The sequence below is a fragment of the Malus sylvestris genome, chromosome 10 (assembly GCF_916048215.2).
Source record: "Malus sylvestris chromosome 10, drMalSylv7.2, whole genome shotgun sequence".
In the NCBI taxonomy this organism is placed as follows: domain Eukaryota; kingdom Viridiplantae; phylum Streptophyta; class Magnoliopsida; order Rosales; family Rosaceae; genus Malus; species Malus sylvestris.
The window spans coordinates 17,099,179-17,119,693 of NC_062269.1; the positions used below are offsets into that span (position 1 = coordinate 17,099,179).

General features: G+C 38.0%; 1 protein-coding gene across 1 annotated transcript; it reads left to right on the plus strand.

Moving 5' to 3' along the window:
- Positions 1 to 2,237: 2,237 nt before the first annotated feature.
- Positions 2,238 to 4,622, plus strand: LOC126584792 (cyclin-D3-1-like). Its single transcript, XM_050249143.1, has 4 exons — positions 2,238 to 3,114; positions 3,213 to 3,414; positions 3,559 to 3,689; positions 3,945 to 4,622. Exons 1-4 carry the CDS (start codon positions 2,572 to 2,574, stop codon positions 4,251 to 4,253), a joined length of 1,185 nt encoding a protein of 394 aa, XP_050105100.1. The 5' UTR covers positions 2,238 to 2,571; the 3' UTR covers positions 4,254 to 4,622.
- The last annotated feature ends 15,893 nt before the right edge of the window (positions 4,623 to 20,515 follow it).

The following is a 20,515-nucleotide window of genomic DNA, read 5'->3' on the forward strand; positions in this document are numbered from 1 at the left end:
GCATGTTCTATTGATAGGAATTATGAGACGTTATTTGATAATTGTTCTAGACGACTATGGTTCGTGACGCCTCAATATTCGAGCTAGAGAATTGTAGCGCAGACTTCAGGTGAGTGGGTCTTTTCCTTTTTATCGTATATATATAATTGATAGTTCCACAAACGTTTTTAAATTGATTTATGCATTTTATGCCATGTCATATATATATATATATTCTCTAAAATACTATGATATGGTTGAGTTTTAGATTGCATCATGGCATAACCATATGCATATTACCTACATATAATTGTTGTTAATGCCTTGAAGTGCTAAGGTGAACGCGGGACATACATGTAAGTACAGGTGAGTTTATGGTGTTATTTGAAATGATTGAGTTATGGCATGACTATATTAGTGTTTTATGCAACTCCGACACTGTCGTACAAATTGCAATATTAGGCAACTCCGACATTGTCCTATAGGTTGCAATAGGCAACTCCGACACTGTCGTACAAGTTGCATTAGGCAACTTCGACTCATGTGTTATCATAGATTGATTTATGAGTCATACAGGTTGGATTAGACAACTTCGACTCATGTGCTATCATAGATTGATTTATGAGTCGTACAAGTTGCGTTAGGCAACTCCGACTCGTGGGTTATCATAGATTGATGAGCACCTGATTTTATTATGTTGTTGCCGATATGTACTGATTTCGAATATTTCTGGATTTACTGATGATTTACATTTGATTTCATACTTATACGTAGTATGATTTCCTGGAAACTATACAGGTATTACAGCGAAGGGTTATATCGTTTAGAAGGTCTTTATTAAAGCTTTATTTTCAGGCCTTCTCACTCTCGTTTTTTTTTTCCCTCCAGGTTCTAGTAGCATAGTTTTTGTATCGACGATGATTCGTGGCAAGTCTTGGTACTGGAGATTACCTTCAATGGTATGATTTTCAATCCACTATACTATACTTTACTTATGCTTTGATGTCACGTGTGAAATGGGTTCATTCCCTGTCACAACGCACTCTCGTATTTAGGCACTTTTAGGTTTAAATGTATTCACATATTCCACATCACTACACTTTATGGCTTTGTCACCTTCCAGGTGTCGGCCAGCACAACCCGATTCAGAGTCCTAGTGGACAATTCGGGTCGGGATGTGTCAAAGACTCACGAACATCATTCAATAGTAATCACTCCCATATTCATTTGTTTGATCACGTTTTGTCCAAGAAGAAGTCACAAGTTCTACATTGGAAATATAAATCAAAGTATCAAAATATCATCAAAATAATTACCAAAATATACTGAGAATAAGATAAAGTATATAATATAAAATAGACTCATCAGGAGGCTGCCCTGTCTCAGGGCCAATACATAACACAAGCTTCTTTGAGGACTTACAACACGGCTCTTAGCCCTTTTTTTTATTTTTTATATTTTATAGATCGCCCACCAAGAGGGATTGCCTGCGCAAGACTCGAACTTATGCTGTGATCTAGCAAAGAAAACGATCATTATCGACTCAACTAACCCACATTGGCAGTTGCATTAAAGGAGAAAACTTTTAAGTCAAAACTCAACTTTTTTTTTTTTTGTCAAACGATAGATTTTGTTAGATTGGTGTTACATTAGCTATTGATAGGGTTTGAACCCATACTGTCATGCAATGGCTCAACACATTTCCATCACTTGCAAGTAAGTCAACTTTGAATTTTAATAATTTGTGTATGTGCATTGAAGATAATTCGACTCGAAATTACAATGTTATTTTCCTTGTTGGAATGATACCATTGGAGGTCTCAAAAGTGGACTCTCCATGGGCTCTCAGACACATCATGTTTTTTACATAATATTTTATAATATTAGTACATTATTGACGTTAGGCGACAAAAAGTTCATAAAAAATACTACTTTTGAGAAAATTCCTTTAAATACATTTCTCGTATAGCATTATCACATGACGTGTGGGTAATCAATGCCTTATAAATATGTTGGGTGCTTCCAAAACCCTCCATAGTTAAACAAAGAGTCCAAGACGCATAAATCCTTGAAAGTATGATCTAGGAGTGGGTTTGAAAAACCGAAAAGGCCTATTAACTATACAACCCTACGACTTACTCTTTCTCCCTCCTACTACCAATAGTCAAATGACTCTCTCTCTCTCCCTAGAGCAATGAGCACAGTGACTTTTTATTTAGGCCTTGTATATGAGGTTGCCTTTCATGGGTCCGGCTTGATGTGTGTGCCGTTACATTTCTCCCCGCCAACGAAACGAAACAACACACCGAAAGCACAAAACAAAAAAGAAACAGTAGAAAGAAAGAAAAGATTTTCCCAAAATCCAATATATTTATACAAAAAAAAACAAGCGTGAAACCCACTCTGCTCTATTTTCACTGTGTCTGCTGCTGCACCACTACACCACAACCCAAAGCAAAAAATACAGAGATAGAGCGAGAGGGAGGGAGAGAGAGAGAGAGAGAGAGAGAGATATGGGTGTGAGAGTGATGGGCTTTTCTTTTGTATAATGAGCAGAGGAGTAAAACCTCTTCTTCTCGGAAGAAGATTGCAATGAATCACAACCAACACCGAAACCCACAAAGCCGTTCACTTTTACTGGATGCTTTGCTCTGTGAGGAGGACAAATGGGAGGAGCACGACGACGACCAAGGAGAAGTAGTGGAACAAGAAGTGAGTAGTGGTGAGAACTACAACAACGGCGTCAGTGGGAAAAACCCAAACTGCCCTTCTCTGTTTCCCATGCTCCTGTTGGAACAAGATCTGTTCTGGGAAGATGAGGAGCTTGTCTTTGTTTTTTCGAAAGAGGAGCTGCAACAGACGCATTTCGCCAAACACTTGGAGAGCTTGGGGAAAGAGGAGTCGTTGATCTCCATGGCTCGCCGTGAAGCGGTGCTGTGGATGCTCAAAGTGAATTCCCATTACGGGTTCACAGCCCTCACTGCAATCCTAGCAGTAAACTACTTTGATCGGTTCATCTCAAGCCTCCATTTCCAGGGAGACAAGCCGTGGATGGTCCAGCTTGTGGCCGTCACTTGCTTCTCTCTGGCTGCCAAAGTGGAAGAAACCCAAGTTCCTCTGCTTTTAGACCTTCAAGTAAATAATCATTTTTTTTGTGCTGAAAGCATCGATTTTTCTTCTAAATTTTCGATTTAATCTCCAATATCTGAAACATGGATTTCGTTCTTTATCAGGTGGAGGACACAAAGTACTTTTTCGAGGCGAAAACGATTCAGAGAATGGAGATTCTGGTGCTCTCAACTCTCCAATGGCGGATGCATCCAGTGACCCCACTTTCGTTTGTCGACCACATCTTAAGGAGGCTCGGATTGAAAACCCACCTCCATTGGGAGTTCCTCAAGCGCTGCGAGCGTCTCCTTCTCTCTGTAGTCGTCGGTAAGCAGAATCCGTAACGCTTTCATTAACGCAGAAAGCTTTAAATGTTTTTTCGATAAGAACAAAGAGAAGAGCTAGATTTAATACATTTTAAGTGTTTTGTCTCGTCAATTTGTTTACTTTTTCGTATTGGGTCTCTTTCAGATTCGAGATTCGTCGGTTATTTGCCTTCTGTGTTGGCCACTGCAACAATGATGTGCGTTATAGACCAGGTCGAGCCTTGGAATGCCATTGAATACCAGAACCAGCTTCTTGGTGTTCTCAAAATAAGTAAGGTTGGTGCTTTTTATGTTTTTGTTTTTTCCGTTTAGCAAGATGATATTCTAAACAAGTCTAATCTACGAAATAAGACATTCGAACTTGGATGATGAGACAATGCAATGCCAACGTTATGTTTTTGTTTCATTTAATTTGATTACTTTGATCGGTTTCAATCTTCTTCAAACAGAAGATCAATAAATGCACGTTGTTAAATTTGTGTAATCCTGTTTAATTATTGCTTAATTAAGTGCTGCTGCATTGTGAAACAGGAAAAAGTGAACGACTGTTACAGTCAGATACTCGACTATGATTACGCTTGCAGCAACACCACAACCATCGCCACCGCCGCCACCGACAAACGCAAGCACGATCAAATCCCGGGCAGCCCAAGTGGAGTGATTGATGCATATTTCAGCTACGATGAAATCTCAAACGACTCGTGGGCACTGGGATCATCGGTTTCTTCGTCCCCAGAAGTACATTTCAAGAGGGCTAGAAATGCTGAAGCAGAAGAGAAAGAGATGAAATTGGCTTCACTCAATAGGCTCTTTGTGGGTATTATTAGTAGCCCACCTTAATTAATCTCATTAATTAATTTGTCTTCCTTTTTAAAAACCCAACAAAAAAAAAAAAAAAAAAAAAAAAAACATAGTTATCATGGCAATTTCATTTTGGTGAAAATCTGAAGTGCTGAGCTGCTGCCGCCGCCGCCGCCTTAGAAATGTATTTCTCTGGTTTAATCATGGCGCTGTGGGGATTATTTACTATTATTTGATGGCAAATTACAGCAAAAAGGAGGGGCAAGATTGGGAATTTAATTGAGAATTACTCTTTACGTGAAGTCTGCTTCTTTGTAAAATTTTATGGAGCACTCATATATGTTCTTCATTGTATCTCTCTTGGAACCATTTGGACATATAATATTAATAAATAAATTTAAACACCAATTTTGTTCGTTTGTGTCAGAATACTATTTGTTCACTTCTCATTAGCTCGAACGAATGATGCAGAAAATTGGTGTCAGATCTGTCAGGTATCGAAATCTCAATTGATTATTTTTTTTTATAAGCTCTATTTATTATTTGGTCATTGAATATGGGTTTTACTTGATTGATGATAGATTTCAACTTATATTTTAAGTGTAATTTAATACTACGGTTTATGTGGTATTCATCTTCACTTGTAAGTAAGAGGTTTTAGGTTCGATTTGCCCCAAACACAAATTTATATCAAATTATTGTTAGCGTATTGATGCTTAAACTACTTTCCCATCGTTTTAGTGTAGAAAAAACTGTTATATTAAGTACATGACCAGAATTTTCTAGTATGTTTTGGGACTTTAGTTATTAGATTTTTGGTCAAAGTTTCGGTTGTCTTAGAGTAGGACGTGACCAAAACGATTTTCTTTCAAATATCAATCACTAAAATGATTATTGTTTAAGATGTTGATGTTGCCGTCTTCAATCTTTGATCCTTATATTATAGATATTTATTCTATAAGTTCATATTCAATTTTGATCAACTTAACAATTGAAATTTGACTTATGATTAATTTTGTTATTACTAGTTGGTCTAGTAGCATTCAACCTTTACTTGGTTGAAAGAGATTTCAAAATTGACTCACATAAATGTGATTAGGACATATATTCGTAATGAGTTTGATGTTAATTTGTTCATAGAATTTCTTTTTTACATTAAAAAGACTCTCAAACTATCTATAATTGAGACGTTAAATTTGAAGTAAAATTGTCACAGCCCGTTCCGGAAAATTATTCTCATGGATGGGAAATGTCGAGAATACCCTTAAACGTTTCATGAGATTTAATATTAGGGTTTATTTGGTTGCCCTAGCTTAATTTTGGATAATTTGGGACTTGGACTTTCTGTTTGGTTGTAGATGTGGGTTTAGGGATGTGTTAGTGTGAGGACCACACACACACACACCCAAAACTTTTTCTCTTTCACCCTCCCGTACTCTCTCTCTTGGACGCACTCTCTCTCTCTTTTCTTCTCTCTTGTACTGACTACACCCAAAACCCATCGAAAGTGTAAAGATCGAGGGTGTGAAGCACACCATTGTGTTCGTGAGAACCATACGAGTTGAATGGTACCATTTTCAGGTAAGAACTCCTTTGAAAACTCGTGAAATCTGAACCCCGATTTGAGGTACTATTCATGCTCACGTAAAATGTTGATTTTTAGGGAATTTTAAGGACATAGGAAGCTTTAGGAGGTCCTAAGGAAGCTCGGAGTGGTTCGTTGGGTGAAATTGGATGTTGAGATCATGATTTTCAAGTTTGGCCGGATTTTGTGGAATTTCTCCGGCGAGATTCCGTGACTTTTGGAGCTTCAAATTGGTGAGACTTATCCCGAGGACGAGCGCGTTCAAGGGCGACTCGGGGGCTACGACCCTTCGACATACAAATGAGTGGGCTTTTGGTTTTCAATATATATTTATATACTTGATATTTTCCCAGAAATATGTGTTTAAATGAAAGTATGCCTTGAATGCCATGCATATGAATTTATATGTCGTATATGAATTGGTATATGATGCATGATATATAATTGTGGTGCTGCGGACGCTTAGGTAAGCTCATGTAAGTTATGTTTGATTATGTGAATCATCAATGATGTTATATGTGATTGAATAACGTTGAGCTCATAAAATTGCACCTAGGGTGATTGTGATTTAACCAAAGTTATGGCACAGACCTGTTTATTATGTCACCTCCCGCACCATATGCTCATATTGGATCCAATTTAGGTGCACAGTTCTGTCGTACAGACCATCTTAGGTGGTTCCGACTCGTAGGTGACTAGTGATTTTTCGCCCAGCTATTGTGTGAGAGTAGTATTGAGCATGATTATATTACACCCATTATTATCGTACAGACCTTTTCATTTGGTTCCGACTCTTGTGCAATATAGTGCCATATAGGTCATTGTAGTGAGTCCGGCTAGATTGATTTTTGAGCTATGAATTTAGCCGTACAGACTATTGATGCGATGAAAGTTAAGCACTCAAATTAAACCCTCTTATTGTCAAATTGTAGTATAAATGCAAGTAGGGATCGTTCTAAACCGGGGATTAGGAGGGCTTGCTAAACCTCTAAACTTACTCAAAAACATAAAAACAAAGTTAAAAACGTTTGAATAGACTCAAGGGACTCAAAACAGATTCTAAAGACTCAAAACAACTTAAAAACACTCAAAACTGCTTAAAAACACAAACTGGGCAGATTTGACTCTAACACAACTTTGGACGAATTTAGTGTTTTGACTTAAATCAAAACACTCTAAAACACAAACAAAACAGATTTTAAACACTTTGGAACAAGAAAGTAAAATGGGGGTTTTGATTTGGATGAATTTGAAATAAACAAGCAAGTTATAAAACTAGGCAGATTATAAAATGAATTTGAGAAATAAAATGATGGAGGGATTAGTTAGAGGTCTGTTCTTCACACATGACACACTTGTACATGAATCGATTTCCAATTGCTTTTCAATAAACTATGATACTCAACACCCCAGATTAACCGTGATGCACAAATTAACCCTCAGATTTTCCTTTACTCATTGAATTGGATGAATGCATGCGACAACCCAAATCATTCTCTAAAAGTCCCCTATATAAATGCATAATAGAGATACAATCAGAGATCATTACGTTCAATGAAAATCATAAGTGTTGACGAGGCAATTATAACTATGAATGCATGATACAATTGCCAAGAATTCAATTAACGCGATTGTGATAGACAACCTTCATTACTCATGAATATAAACTTGTAACGATTAAGTGAAACTCATTTATATTCTAGCATCTAATTCATGCATGAAAATTAAGTATGCATCCTTAATAAACATACAAGAATCAGTTATGAATAAAATAGATAATTGAATTGCAATCACAACTTATCAAATCATAATTGGAAGAAATCAATTCAAATCTCAAGCATGTTCATGGCTTCAAACTTCCCCCTAACTAAATAGGGGTTTAGCCACTCATAATTGCAACAAAATTAGAAAATAAAAAGTAGACATTGAAAGCAAGAACGGAGTATACCTAAAACGCTCCAAAGTTCCAAGCTTGAAACATCAAGGACCTTTGTTTTCACCACCTTGTTGTAGCACAAGTGTCTAGGATGTGTATAGATATATGGATGTAATGGATTTGCACGACTAAGAGATGAAAGTGTATGGATTGGTGAGATGTAGTATGGCTAGATGAATGGATGGAGGTCACGGCAAGGAAATTGTGTTTGTGAATGAAGTTGTGAGATGTGAAATGTAGTGTCTTTGGATGATGGCCTCCCAAATTATGGTGAAGGGTGGATGTATTTATAGGCTAGGGAGAGGAGTGTATGGAGTTGTAATGAGTGGATGTAATGGGTGTAGTGGGTGAGTGTTGTGGTAATGAGTGGATGTAATGGGTGTAGTGGGTGGATGTTTGGTAATGAGTGGATGTAATGGGTGTAGTGGGTTGTGGTAATGAGTGGATGTAATAGGTGTAGTGGGTGGATGTTTGGTAATGAGTGGATGTAATGGGTGTAGTGGGTTGTGGTAATGAGTGGATGTAATGGGTGTAGTGGGTGGATGTTTGGTAATGAGTGAATGTAATGGGTGTAGTGGATGAATGTTTGGTAATGAGTGGATGTAATAGGTGTAGTGGGTGGATGTTTGGAGAATGGATGTGTTGGGTGAAATGAGTGGATGTAGTGGTAGGTGAATGGATGTGTTGGGTGAAATGAGTGTGCTAAAATGGTTATTTATAGGGAGAGGATGATGCACAAACTTCAAATTTCGTCCATTCCTTTTGCTCCAAGCATATGCCATCCATTCCATGCCCAAAAATGCTCCAAAATGCTCCAAAATGCAGTTCTTTGCCACATTAACCCTTTGGACCTACAAACACACAAAAATAGCTTAAAATACTGAAATAACTACGAACTAACAACATAAATACCAAGAAACAAGCTAATTAAGTCGCATAAATATGCTCCTATCAACTATCATAGGGGTTCCGGCTAACATGTTATATTTATATGAAATTATTCTTACCTGAATTGCTTACTCTGTTATATATTGGCATGGCATACATATAAATATGATTATATGAAGCATGAATTGAGTTGATAGTTTACATATATATTTATGTATATGCTTATATCTTAATTCTGGGAAAAATTATACATGTTTTACAGCGAAGGGTTAGATATGTGGATAAATGAAATGGTTTTGTAAAACATTTGTTTTTGCCCACTCAAGTTTTTTGTTTTGCACCCCTCCAGGTTTTAGGTAAGCTTGTTGTCGGTGGCCTTGAGGATTTCGGCGATTCTGACCTATCTAGATAATTGTAGGACATCTTACGGTATTGTATAATTAGTACTTGTCCTACTAGACTGCACCTAGACTTTCTATGCTCTGATTATGAGTATTTACTTCTGTATCTTACTCCTAACACTTCTTGTTTAGTAGTGCACTCTAGTAGATTCGGTTTTAATTATTCATATATTTTTTATCTTTATTGCTTCCGCACTGTGTATATGGCTACGTCACCCTCACGTGACGGCCAGCATGCCTTGATCTCGGTTGGGGTGTGTCAAAAATGTCACACAATCAAAAAAAAAAAAAAAAAAACTTCTATTTATATGTCAATCTACATAAATTTACCTATAAATATTTTAAGTAAAAAATTAAATGGATTTGCAGGTGAGATTCTTTTATTGGGGAGGTTTTTTTTTTTTTTTTTTTGTTAACACATGATATGATCTATACTAATGGGAAGGGATGAGCTTAGTCTCATAATGAGCTAGTAATAATGTAGTTGAAATTTTTTTTTGACCAAAATCGAAACTAAAATCTCTCATTTACAAATAAAAATAAATACTATTATGATGTATTACTAAGTTGCTTTTATTTGAGAGTTTGACCTCGTACAAAGAGGCAACTTCTTTTATTTTTTTTATTTTTTTATGCAATATTTGTAACGTGGTGCCCATTGTCGTCTTGGTGTAAGATATAAAGGTCACACTAATCCTTCTCCCTACGCAACGTAATCCCCTCCCTATATAATTGGTGAATAACTTTAAAGTCATAAAAAATTGGATAAATTACATAAAATTACCTTAATTATGGGTTGAATTACAATCTCATACCTCATATTTTAAAAATTACAATGTCATACCTTATTTTACAAATTTGTTGCAATGTCAGACATCCGTCAGTTTTTCTGTCAATTTTTTTGTTAAATGCTAATGTAGTTTAAAACGAGGCTTACTCCTTAGCCCAACTAGATTAAAAAATTAAATAAAATTAAAAATTAAAAAATAAACATTTTAACATTTTAATTAAAAAATGTGGGACCCACCCTTTACAACTAAAAGTAAAATCACCCTTCTTCCCCATTCTACCGGCAACAACGACCTCGCCCATCTCCGAGCACCCCAACCTTGCCCATCTACTCTGCAACTCCAAAATGCCCTTCGCCACCATCCCCATGACCTCCACCCACCTCACCATCACCACCCTAAAGTTAACCCCGCCAAACCCATCTCTTTCAAATGCTTAACCACCACTACCCACATCCAAGGATAGTGGGCTATTGGCTAACTAGGATTTAATAGAAGATGAGTAATGGGTGGGCTATTGGCTAACGGTGGAAAGAGTACTGGGATTTTTTTATTCGAATTGGATTTGAAGAATTTGTGTTTTTAGAAAATTTATCTGGGTTTTTTTTTTAATTTTTTTTTATGAAAATGGATAGAAATTTCATTACAGCTTAAGAAATTTCAGCCATCTCCTATGCAACTCCCAACTAGGAAGCAAGAGTCACCATATGCAAGCGAAGTTGAAGACCTGATCCCGGGATTCAGACTGGCTCGGCAAGCAATCTTGGATGTGGGTGGTGCTAGCTGCATTTGATAGAGATGGGTTTGATAGGGTTAACTTTAGGGTGGTGGAGGTCATAAGGATGGTGGCGAAGGGTGTTTTGGAGTTGTAGAGTAAATAGGTGAGGTTGGGGTGCCCGGAGATGGGCGATGTCGATGTCGTCGAGTAGAATGGGTGAGGTTGCGTCACACAAAAGTTTTTCACTTTACTGAACTTAACCATATTGCAGGAAGGAACAAGTTGCAAAATAATTGCAGCAGCTGCCTTCCCCTGGTTCAATTTCCAACTGTTTAAGGTATAATTTTTCTTAACTAAGTTATCTAATTGCCATTCATTTAAATTGTGTTGTATGTAGTTTATAGGTGTTCTGAGTTTATGTATTTGTATGTAATCATTTTTGTATAGATGTACAAAAAATGGTTTGCAATGTTCGTATGAGCTTAGTTTCTCGTTTGAGAATTAGTTGGGTCTCGCGAATAGATGCGAAAACATGACTGCAGTCCAATTAATTCTTGAATTGTCCCAAAGTTTTGGACAGTTTGAGATTGCACATTTACATGTTGTTGTTTGTGATTCACGCATTAGAGTTTGAACGTGGGAAATGTGGTAGCATCTCTTTGCGTTCTTCGGGTGCTTCGTAGTTTTCTGTATCTACGTCGTGCACTTGAAGAAATGCAGGGAAACGTTGCCGAATTTTTCCCACTCTAATGTGTTGGAATTGTAAATTACATCACGTAACTGTGCATTCTCGAATGAGATAAGACCCATACCGGAGGCATAAGGTGGCATGTCATGATTGAAGTCGTTGTAACCCTTGTAAAAAAATTTTGTTTGCAAGTGAAATGGACAAACAGTGGATACATAATCCTAATAGATGTGCTGATGAATATTTAGATGGAATAAATCAGTTCATTGATTTTGCAATTGCAAACAACCGTGGTTTAACTCAAATTCGGTGTCCTTGTAGAAAGTGTAACAACTTAATGATTGAATATTTTGAAACTGTTCAACACCATTTGGTGAGAAATGGGATGATGGAAACCTATACTACATGGAATAAATACAATATGCTTAATCCTCCGACACTACTCGAGCAGTGGATACAGTTGACTATTATGGATCCAAATGATCAAATTATGGATATTATCAATGATGCTTTTCCAACCACTAGTTCGAATACGAATGTGGAAGTAGAAGACGACATCCCTCCCACCATGGACAGTGAAGCATTCCAAAAATACGAAAAACTATTAAAAAGTGCCAAGCAAGAATTATACCTCGGTTGCGAAGGATTTTCTATGCTTTTGGCCATTGTTGAGTTGATGCATGGAAAGACAAACTTTCGTATGTTGAACCAGTGTTTTGATTACTTTTTTGGGGTTTTCAAGAGGATGCTTCCAAAGGATAATTGCCTTTCTAAAGATCATAGAAGTGCAAAGAAGGTGCTGAGTGGTCTTGGATTAGGATATGAAAAAATTCACGAGTGTAAAAATAATTGCAGTTTGTTCTACAAAGAGAATAAAGCATTGGATAAATGCCCTATATGTAATAAGTTGCGATTTAAATTGACATCTTAGAATAGAAGAACGAAGATTCCATAAAACGTTATGCATTATCTCCTACTAAAGCCCAGGTTGCAGCAATTGTATATGTCAACTCACACTGCAAGTGACATGAGGAGGCATAAGGATAGATGGATGGATGACAATGTTATAAGACATCCTGCAGATGGAGAGGCCTGGAAAGAGTTTGATCGGATGTACCTTGAATTTGCACGTGAGCCCCACAACATTAGATCGGGACTTGCGACGGATGGGTTTTATCCGTTCAGGGTTCTAAACCAATACCACAACACTTGGTCAATCTTCGCAATTTTGTATAATTTGCCGCTATGGATGCAAATTTTCTCCTCCTCAATCTTGGACAATTTTGCACCTACAAAACAACTAGCACCTTAGGTTAAGGCCAAAAGCCTCACACGCCCATGATAATGGGGGGGGGGGCTTTGGCAGAAGAACCTCCGATGCCAAAGTTAGAATTTTGGAGAGAAATAGTGTTTAGAGTACTTAGGATTTTTTGTAAGAGAATTGGAATGACTTTTTGGTGAGAATAGGTGCCTATTTATAGGATTAAGCTTACCTATTTTTCCCCTTGGTGTGGCCGGCCTTGATGGTTTTTGTGGTTATGATTTTGGCTTCATTAGCCAATTTATTGGCTAATTAAGTATGAAAGAAGTAAATGGGAGGTTCTAAAATTATTTATTTGTACAAATGGGGTAGTAAAATGGGGAAAAGTAAGAAAGACTAAGAAGAATGTGAGGTGCCGGCCACTACCTATTTTTAGGGTGAATGGGATATATTTTGTGATTAATTGGGTAATTTAATTGATGTTTAATGGATTAATTGGGTAATTAATCCATTAATTAACCAATTAACATTATTTTGTAGGTTACCTTGCAAAAGGGGATTTGATGAGACAGACTTTGAATTGGTTACCTCTTTTGGAGCATTTTTGATTTTGTTGAAAGATGATTCTCCGCTACTCGCGCGTAGGAATCCCAATGTGCCTCAAGGGTATTCTTGTCCTTTTTTATCCAAAGATCCACGTGTTGCCTTGTGATTATTTTTGGCTCCACAGCCGCCATGGAAGTGAATGAAAAAATAATTTATGTTGATGACATTGTTAATAACCGAAGATCCGAGCACGTGTATTGATGTGTATTTACAACCGTTGGTCGATGAGCTAAAAGAATTATGGGAAAACGGTGTTCCCACGTACAATAAATCTACGGAGAAGATGTTCACATTGAGAGCAGTTGTGATGTGGACTATAAACGATTTTCCTATGTACGATATGATCTGGGTGGAGCACTAAGGACTACAACGAATGCCCAGTTTGCAAAAAGGACACAACATCTAGTTGGCACACGAGAAAAGTTTGTTACCTAGGGCATCGTAGGTGGTTGTCATGGGACCACGAGTGGCGTCAAAACGAGATAACCTTCTTTAATGGCACAGAGCTTCGGCCAAGACCCAAAGAATGGTCCGGCTATGAAATTTTGGCTCAGGTGAATTGGTTGGATTTTGCTCCATTAGGCAAGTCCGTAAATAAGATAAGACCAGACACACATCCAAATTAGACACACAAGACAAGGTTGTTCGAGCTCCCGTACTGGTCCAAATTAAAATTAAGACACAAGATCAAGGTAATGCATGTTGAGAAAAATATGTTTGATACACTGATTAGAACTATACTGGACATCAAGGGAAAAACAAAGGACACAATAAAAGCTCAGATTGATCTAGAAAAAATGGGCATTAGGCCAGGTTTATGGATGGTAAAGGATGAAGACATAGCCAGAAAGAAGCTCGCATCATTTTCGGTGAAACCGGAAAAGAGGAAAGAGTTTTTGCAATTTCTATCTTCTGTAAAGTTTCCAGATGGGTATACTTCAAACATCGGTCGTTGTGCAAATGTGGATGGAGGTAAATTTTCCGGACTCAAGAGTCATGATTGTCATGTCATACTTCAATGTTTTCTCCCAGTGGAAATTCAACACCTCTTGCCCAAAGATGTGGTGAAGCCGATTATGTTGTTGGTGAGATATTTTTCTCAATTAACTGCAAAAACTTTATGGAAGTCTGATGTTAAACAGTTGTGTGACGATATTATTGGAGTGCTATGCAAGTTTGAACAAATATTTCCTCCAGCTTTCTTCACAAGCATGATCCATATTATGATTCACTTACCGAATGAGGCACTTCTAGCCGAACCCGTCAACTATTGATGGATGTATCTGATTGAAAGGTATATAATCACCACAAATACTTTAGTTCGTGATGTATAATTACACTAATTTTATACAATAATTTGTTTATTGATGCAGACTACTAGGTGAATTAAAAAAGAGTGTACGAAATAGGGCAAAGCCCAAAGGATCAATCGTGAAGCCATGGGTCGGCTTTGAATCGCTTACATTTTGTGCAATGTACATACAAGACATTGAGACTATGTTCAACTGACAGCAACGCAATAATGACGGTGGTGTAAGAAGTGAAAATTTTTCTATTTTTTCCCAAATTACATAACGATTTGGTGAACCAATCAGAGAGGAGGCATTTGACAAAAAGGACATGGAGGCAGCACATTGGTTTGTACTTAACAATTGTGATGAGGCAATTACATACCTAGATGAGCATGCAGAGTTGATGAAGCAGGAACATTCTTCACATTTATATGCCAAAAAGCATCGTGAATTGTTTCCTCAATGGTTTCATGAAAATGTATGTTGTTCGTGTTTCGGTTTTTTACATAATTGTACATGTTAAACTAACACAACATCTTTTGGTCTTTTATTTAGGTGAAGAAATTGAAGGAAATTAATTCATCCGCTTACAGTGAAGAATTGTACAGCTTGGTGATTGGGTCTATAAGCGCATAATTGTACTCCAGTTGTCATGTAAATGGCATTAAGTTTTTTGCAGCTGATGGCAATGACAAGCTTTGTACATAAAATAGTGTTGGAGGTTTCAAGTAGAATATGAATTAGGAAAATCTAACCTTCAAAGTGGCATGTGTAGATCATAAGTAATTGGTAAAAGTTCATAGGATTGCTAGGTGATGGTGGAACCCTAGTGTTTTCTTAATTTGATTTCTCTAAAATTGTTTCCTTTTCTTTCATCTTTAATAGTGCATATTAGTTTAATTTTATTAATTAAATTCGTTTTTAGTTTAAGAAGGTTATAAAATCAATCATCTCAATTTCTACTTTACAATAATTAATTGGAATTTGATTTGCTTCGAATTATTTAATAATCCCTGTGGAGAACGACCTTGCGAGATCCGTTTATACTACAACAACCTTGTAATTCTTGCAAGTATTATAGGAGTTTTTAGCCCATTCACATGTGTAGTAAAATCCCTATCACGTGTCTTTACCAACTAAACAACATTCTTCAGGGTTTTTTACGCATGTTTACTAACTAGCTCTTAGTATATTCCTTTTTCTTTCGAATGTTGGAAGAGATCATAAATTTGATTTTTCTTTTTCAATTAAGCAATGATAAAGCTAAATAAATAATAACGGACTACTCAAGAAAGCGATAAGTGATTATGAACTAAACAAAAACTTAATTACAAAAATCACAATGGTGCTTTCTCCATTCCTTGATTAAGACTACCAAAATTGACAATAAGAAACGCCATGATCTGAGGGTTATATATATACATGTAATGCTATATCAGTTACATAATTCTATACATGTTACGCTGCCTTCTGTGATTTCTGAAGCACTTGTGTTGTTTTGCAGAGAGGAACCAACATAGCCATTTACATATTTGCAGCTGGATCCCCCGACAAGAGAGGTGAAACTTGAATGAAGCCACCTTAGTAATCGAAATCAATATCGCTCTTAGGTTGGCGCATTCTCTCTTTCTCTTAATGGTATAATGTTGGACCGCAACTAAGATTACGGCTCCCAATGCAGTTGAGTTCAACAACTTATTTGAGTTTTATTTGAACCATCAACTTTCTGTCATCTTTTCTTATAATATAAGCATTTGTGGCTGTTCATTTCTACAATGCAAGTGTAGCTGCAATTCAATAGTTTTGTCCATCGCATTTTATCAAGTGCCGGTTTTTCTTTATATCCAAGGCTAAAGAAAACTAGGTGCATTACTGTTATTCTTGCTATGAGATATCAGATTTTGAGTGATTTGCATGATCAAGTATGTATAGACTGCAATCGTATAAAAAATTCATGATTGTTTTTTCTTTCTCAAACTTTGTCTACAACTGCTGAACAAAACTTTATTCATATGTGGAGATGTGGGTTGTCCGCCTCCCCCTTTGTCCAAGTCATGAATATGATACATAAGTACACACACACACACACACACACACACACACACATATTCATCCTTACCTCCAGCCAGAACAAGTACATGCTTGCCCTCTTCCATCATTCATCAATTCCTTGCAAGTCATGCATTGTCTTGCAAACTATTTTTCAATACAAAGTTTATTAACTGCATGCTTCCTTGTTCTAGAAAAGTTCATCATTTCAACTAACCGACAAGGCGAACCTTTTCTGATGTTGAATGTAGTGTTTCCCTGCATCTGCATGTTTTATCCTTTTAACTTTTCTTTTTCATGTTTATCATATATGTTTGCATAAGGCATGTACATAGGTTATACCTATAGGCATGTGGGATACTATAGATGTTCCTATTGTGCATCAATATATATTTTGCATATGTATGTGTAATTTGATAATTCGATTCCTTCTTTAATGGTATTAATGAAATTAAAGATATATCTTATTTTGCTTCAAGGTTAGGATATTTTTTAGTATATCCAAACCAAATTAAGGTAGTGGAATGTAACTTTTTTATTAATTATTTTTGTAGATGTCAATCTTAATTTCAAACCGCCGGGCAGCTAGTAAGGTCAGTCAGACACCTTCTCCATTAAGTAGTGCTACTGCCAGGTCCCCACTTGATATAGGTACAATGGGTGTCCCTCCGATCACGCCTTTGGGGCCAACGATGTCTATGGCTCATGCGTCATTGACTTATTCGGTGATGCATCCTGTACTCAGCGCTCGACAGAGTCATCGAGGGCCTCAAATTATTTGGTTTTTTGGGTAGGTTCATAAAAAGTCTGTAAAATCCTTGAAGGGTTTTGGGTACATGGTAGTTGGGGAAGAGGGTTTTGGTTGCAACATTAGATTGATGGGGAGGTTGGAGACGATGTTTGAGAAACTTGTGGGGTTGGGGGAAATAGTTTGGGGATTTTGGTGATGATGATATGCATCTCATACCAATCAAATTGAAGAAATGACTATTTATGCATCTCATACCAATCAAATACAAGAGCAGCCAGTTTTGAAAGACAAATTCTTGTATGCACGGCATGTAGGGTGCAATTAGAAGTGAAAAAACTTGATATAATTCGTAATTTTGTTTTAATGTCCCCAATTGGTATAAATTGTTTGAATTATTGGGTGATTGTGTTGTTTTTGTTGTTGTGTATGCAAATTTCCGCCTTCTTCTTCTTGGAAAAAATTGCACCTACAAAACAATTAACAACTTAGGTCAAGGCCAAGAGCCTCACGCGCCCACGATGAACTTGGGGGTGGGGCTTTGGCCGAAGAACCTCCGATGCCAAAGTTAGAATTTAGAGAGAAAAGTATTTGGAGAGTTTTTTGGAGTTTTGCAAGAGTGTGCACCTTATTGTTTAGAAAACATAGAGTCATATATATTGGGAATGGAGGTGGCCAGCCCTTAGAGGTTTTTTGTATGAAAATGGGTGATTTAATTGGTGATTAATGGATTAATTAGGAATTAATCCATTAATTAGCCAATTAATCTCTATTTATATGGAATAATTTGTAGGTTATGAAGTAATTACCTAAGATGAGGATGGATGAGATAATTTGGAATTGGTTACCTTTTTTGGACACTTTTGGCTTGGTTAAAGATTGATTGTCCACTGCTCGCGCGTAGGACAACCGATGTGTCTCAGGGGTAACTTTGTCATTTTTACCAAAAATCCATATGTCGCCTTGTGATTATTTTTGGCTTCATAAATGCCCCCACACATCCTGGGCTGCTCGTAGGAAAGGGCAGCAGGTGTAGAGATCTTTTTGCTCTAGGAAACTTAGGACTGCTTCCTGTTTTGATGTAGATTCCCTCTTTAATATGAAATTAGATTCTTCTAGGAAAAGGAAATAAATTTCTCTCAAAACCTATTTAAGTCCACCTTAAGTGGGTTATTAAATCAACTTTGGAGAGTTATTTATTCTACCATACAAGAGAGAGAGAGCTTAAAGGATATTTGTTTCCCCTCCTCTAGCAATCTTTTGCATCTTGCCCGTGCAAATGACTGTTTTTCGTTGCTTTCTTCGTCTTCTCTGTGCCGCACCAATGTAATAAAAATTTAATTTCTTCTTTGGTGGTACTGCCACGGGGCAGTCATTGGGATGGTGCGGCACGTCAGCTGGCAAGGGCCAAGAGTCGGCTTGGCAGGGGCCAAGAGTCGGCTTGGCATGGGCCAAGGAGGTGATGTGGTAGGGGCCAATGCTTGAGCAGCTCGACTTGATTGAAGCCAAGGATTGGTTCGGCATGGGCTGAGGAAGTGGCGTGGAATAGGCAATTATTTGGGCTACCACGTCTAGGCTGTCTGTTGAAAATGAGGAAACTGCTTGAGTTTAATTTTTCAACTACCATAGATGGAGCAGTCAAGGATGAAGTTGCCAAGATCAGAGTTGTTGAAGATGAAGTATCGGATGAGCGAACTGTTAAGTGTAAAAGTGGTTGATGCCCCCTAACCATTTGTTGCTTAGTTGATTTTCAAGCATTCGATCTTTTGAACTATGTGGCCTTCTCACACTGGAGAGCTTACCCAGATGGGTGTCAGGGATTTAGTTTACCTTCTCGCACTGGAGAGCAATTAGTTTTACCTTCTTGTACTGAAGAGTAATTAGTTTATCCTCTCGCACTGGAGAGCAAACCCATATAGGTGTCGGGGAATTGATTTACCCTCTCGCATTGGAGAGCAATTAGTTTATCCTCTCGTACTGGAGAGCAATTAGTTTATCCTCTCACACTGCTCTCACACTGGAGAACAAACCTATATAGGTGTCGAGGAATTGGTTTACCCTCTCACATTAGAGAGCAATTAGTTTATCCTCTTACATTGGAGAGCATACCTTTTTGGGTGTCGGGGAATTGGTTTACCCTCTCGCACTGGAGAGCAATTAGTTTATCCTCTCACATTGGAGAGCAGACCCATACGGGTGTCGGAAAATTGGTTTACCCTCTCGCATTGGAGAGCAATTAGTTTATCCTCTCGCACTGGAGAGCAGACCCATACGGGTGTCAGGAAATTGGTTTACCCTTTCGCATTGGATAACAATTAGTTTATCCTCCCGCACTGGAAAGTAGACACATATAGGCGTCAAGGAATTTGTTTACCCTCTCGCACTAAAAAGCATGAAAGTCATTGTCGTGAGTGCAGCTAAGGAGAACTGGACTGCTGGGACAACCGAAATAATCCTTAGCTTGCGAGGTCATGTTTGGCAATCTGCTTGAGACTTTAAATTACTTGTGGACCTCGCGTAAGGGTGTAAGCGCATTGAGCTGCTCCCAAAATTATTGTGCCATCATTAGGTGTTTCGTCGTGTGCCTTTTTGAGGCTTGGTTAGCATGAGCCACATGGCAAGATCAGCATGGCTGGGAGCCATGGTGCAAGATTGGCACAGTTATGAGCCATGGTGATAGATCAATGGTTGTCGGGAGCCGTGGAGCAGGCAGGCGTGGTTGTGAAATCAGAGATGAGGCTGGCTTGGGCCAGGTTGTGCGCAGTAGGAGGAATTGTCTGGAGTGTTGAGAACAAGGTCTGCCCCCGGTTCTTGGTAGTCGAGCTGGTGTTTCTTTCTGGTACTCGTCTGCCCCGGCGTGCCATTAGGCTGAGCTGCTATGTTTGTCGAAACAGAAGAAGTCTTTATATCCGGTAATCTATGTGGGGTAGTCCCGTATGCTCGATCTTGTAATTGAAATATAACTTGCTTATGTTAGTCATGTCTCATCGAAGTGCCTTGTCAATAACTTTGTTGCACGAGAAATCGTGCAATCACTCGGTCAGAAGTATTTCTACTTCTTCTTGAATTTACCTTTCTTGGGGTGGCAAAGCCCTCGGCTGCCCCCGGTCGTGACCTGCTGGTTTAGGCTGCTCTTCCATGTGTTCGGGTCGTTTATGCCGTGGCTGCGGTCAGTATGGTATGTTTCTAATAGGAGAGCGAGTAACTCACAAGCTGCTGGTTGAACTTGTGCCGGATTGAGTGATTGCTTATCTCAGTCCCCTATGCTGCTTACTCCGATGTGAGGTAAATGATGCTCCTTGCGGGCCTTACCGCCAATGAACACTTCGCCTAGAAGGTTG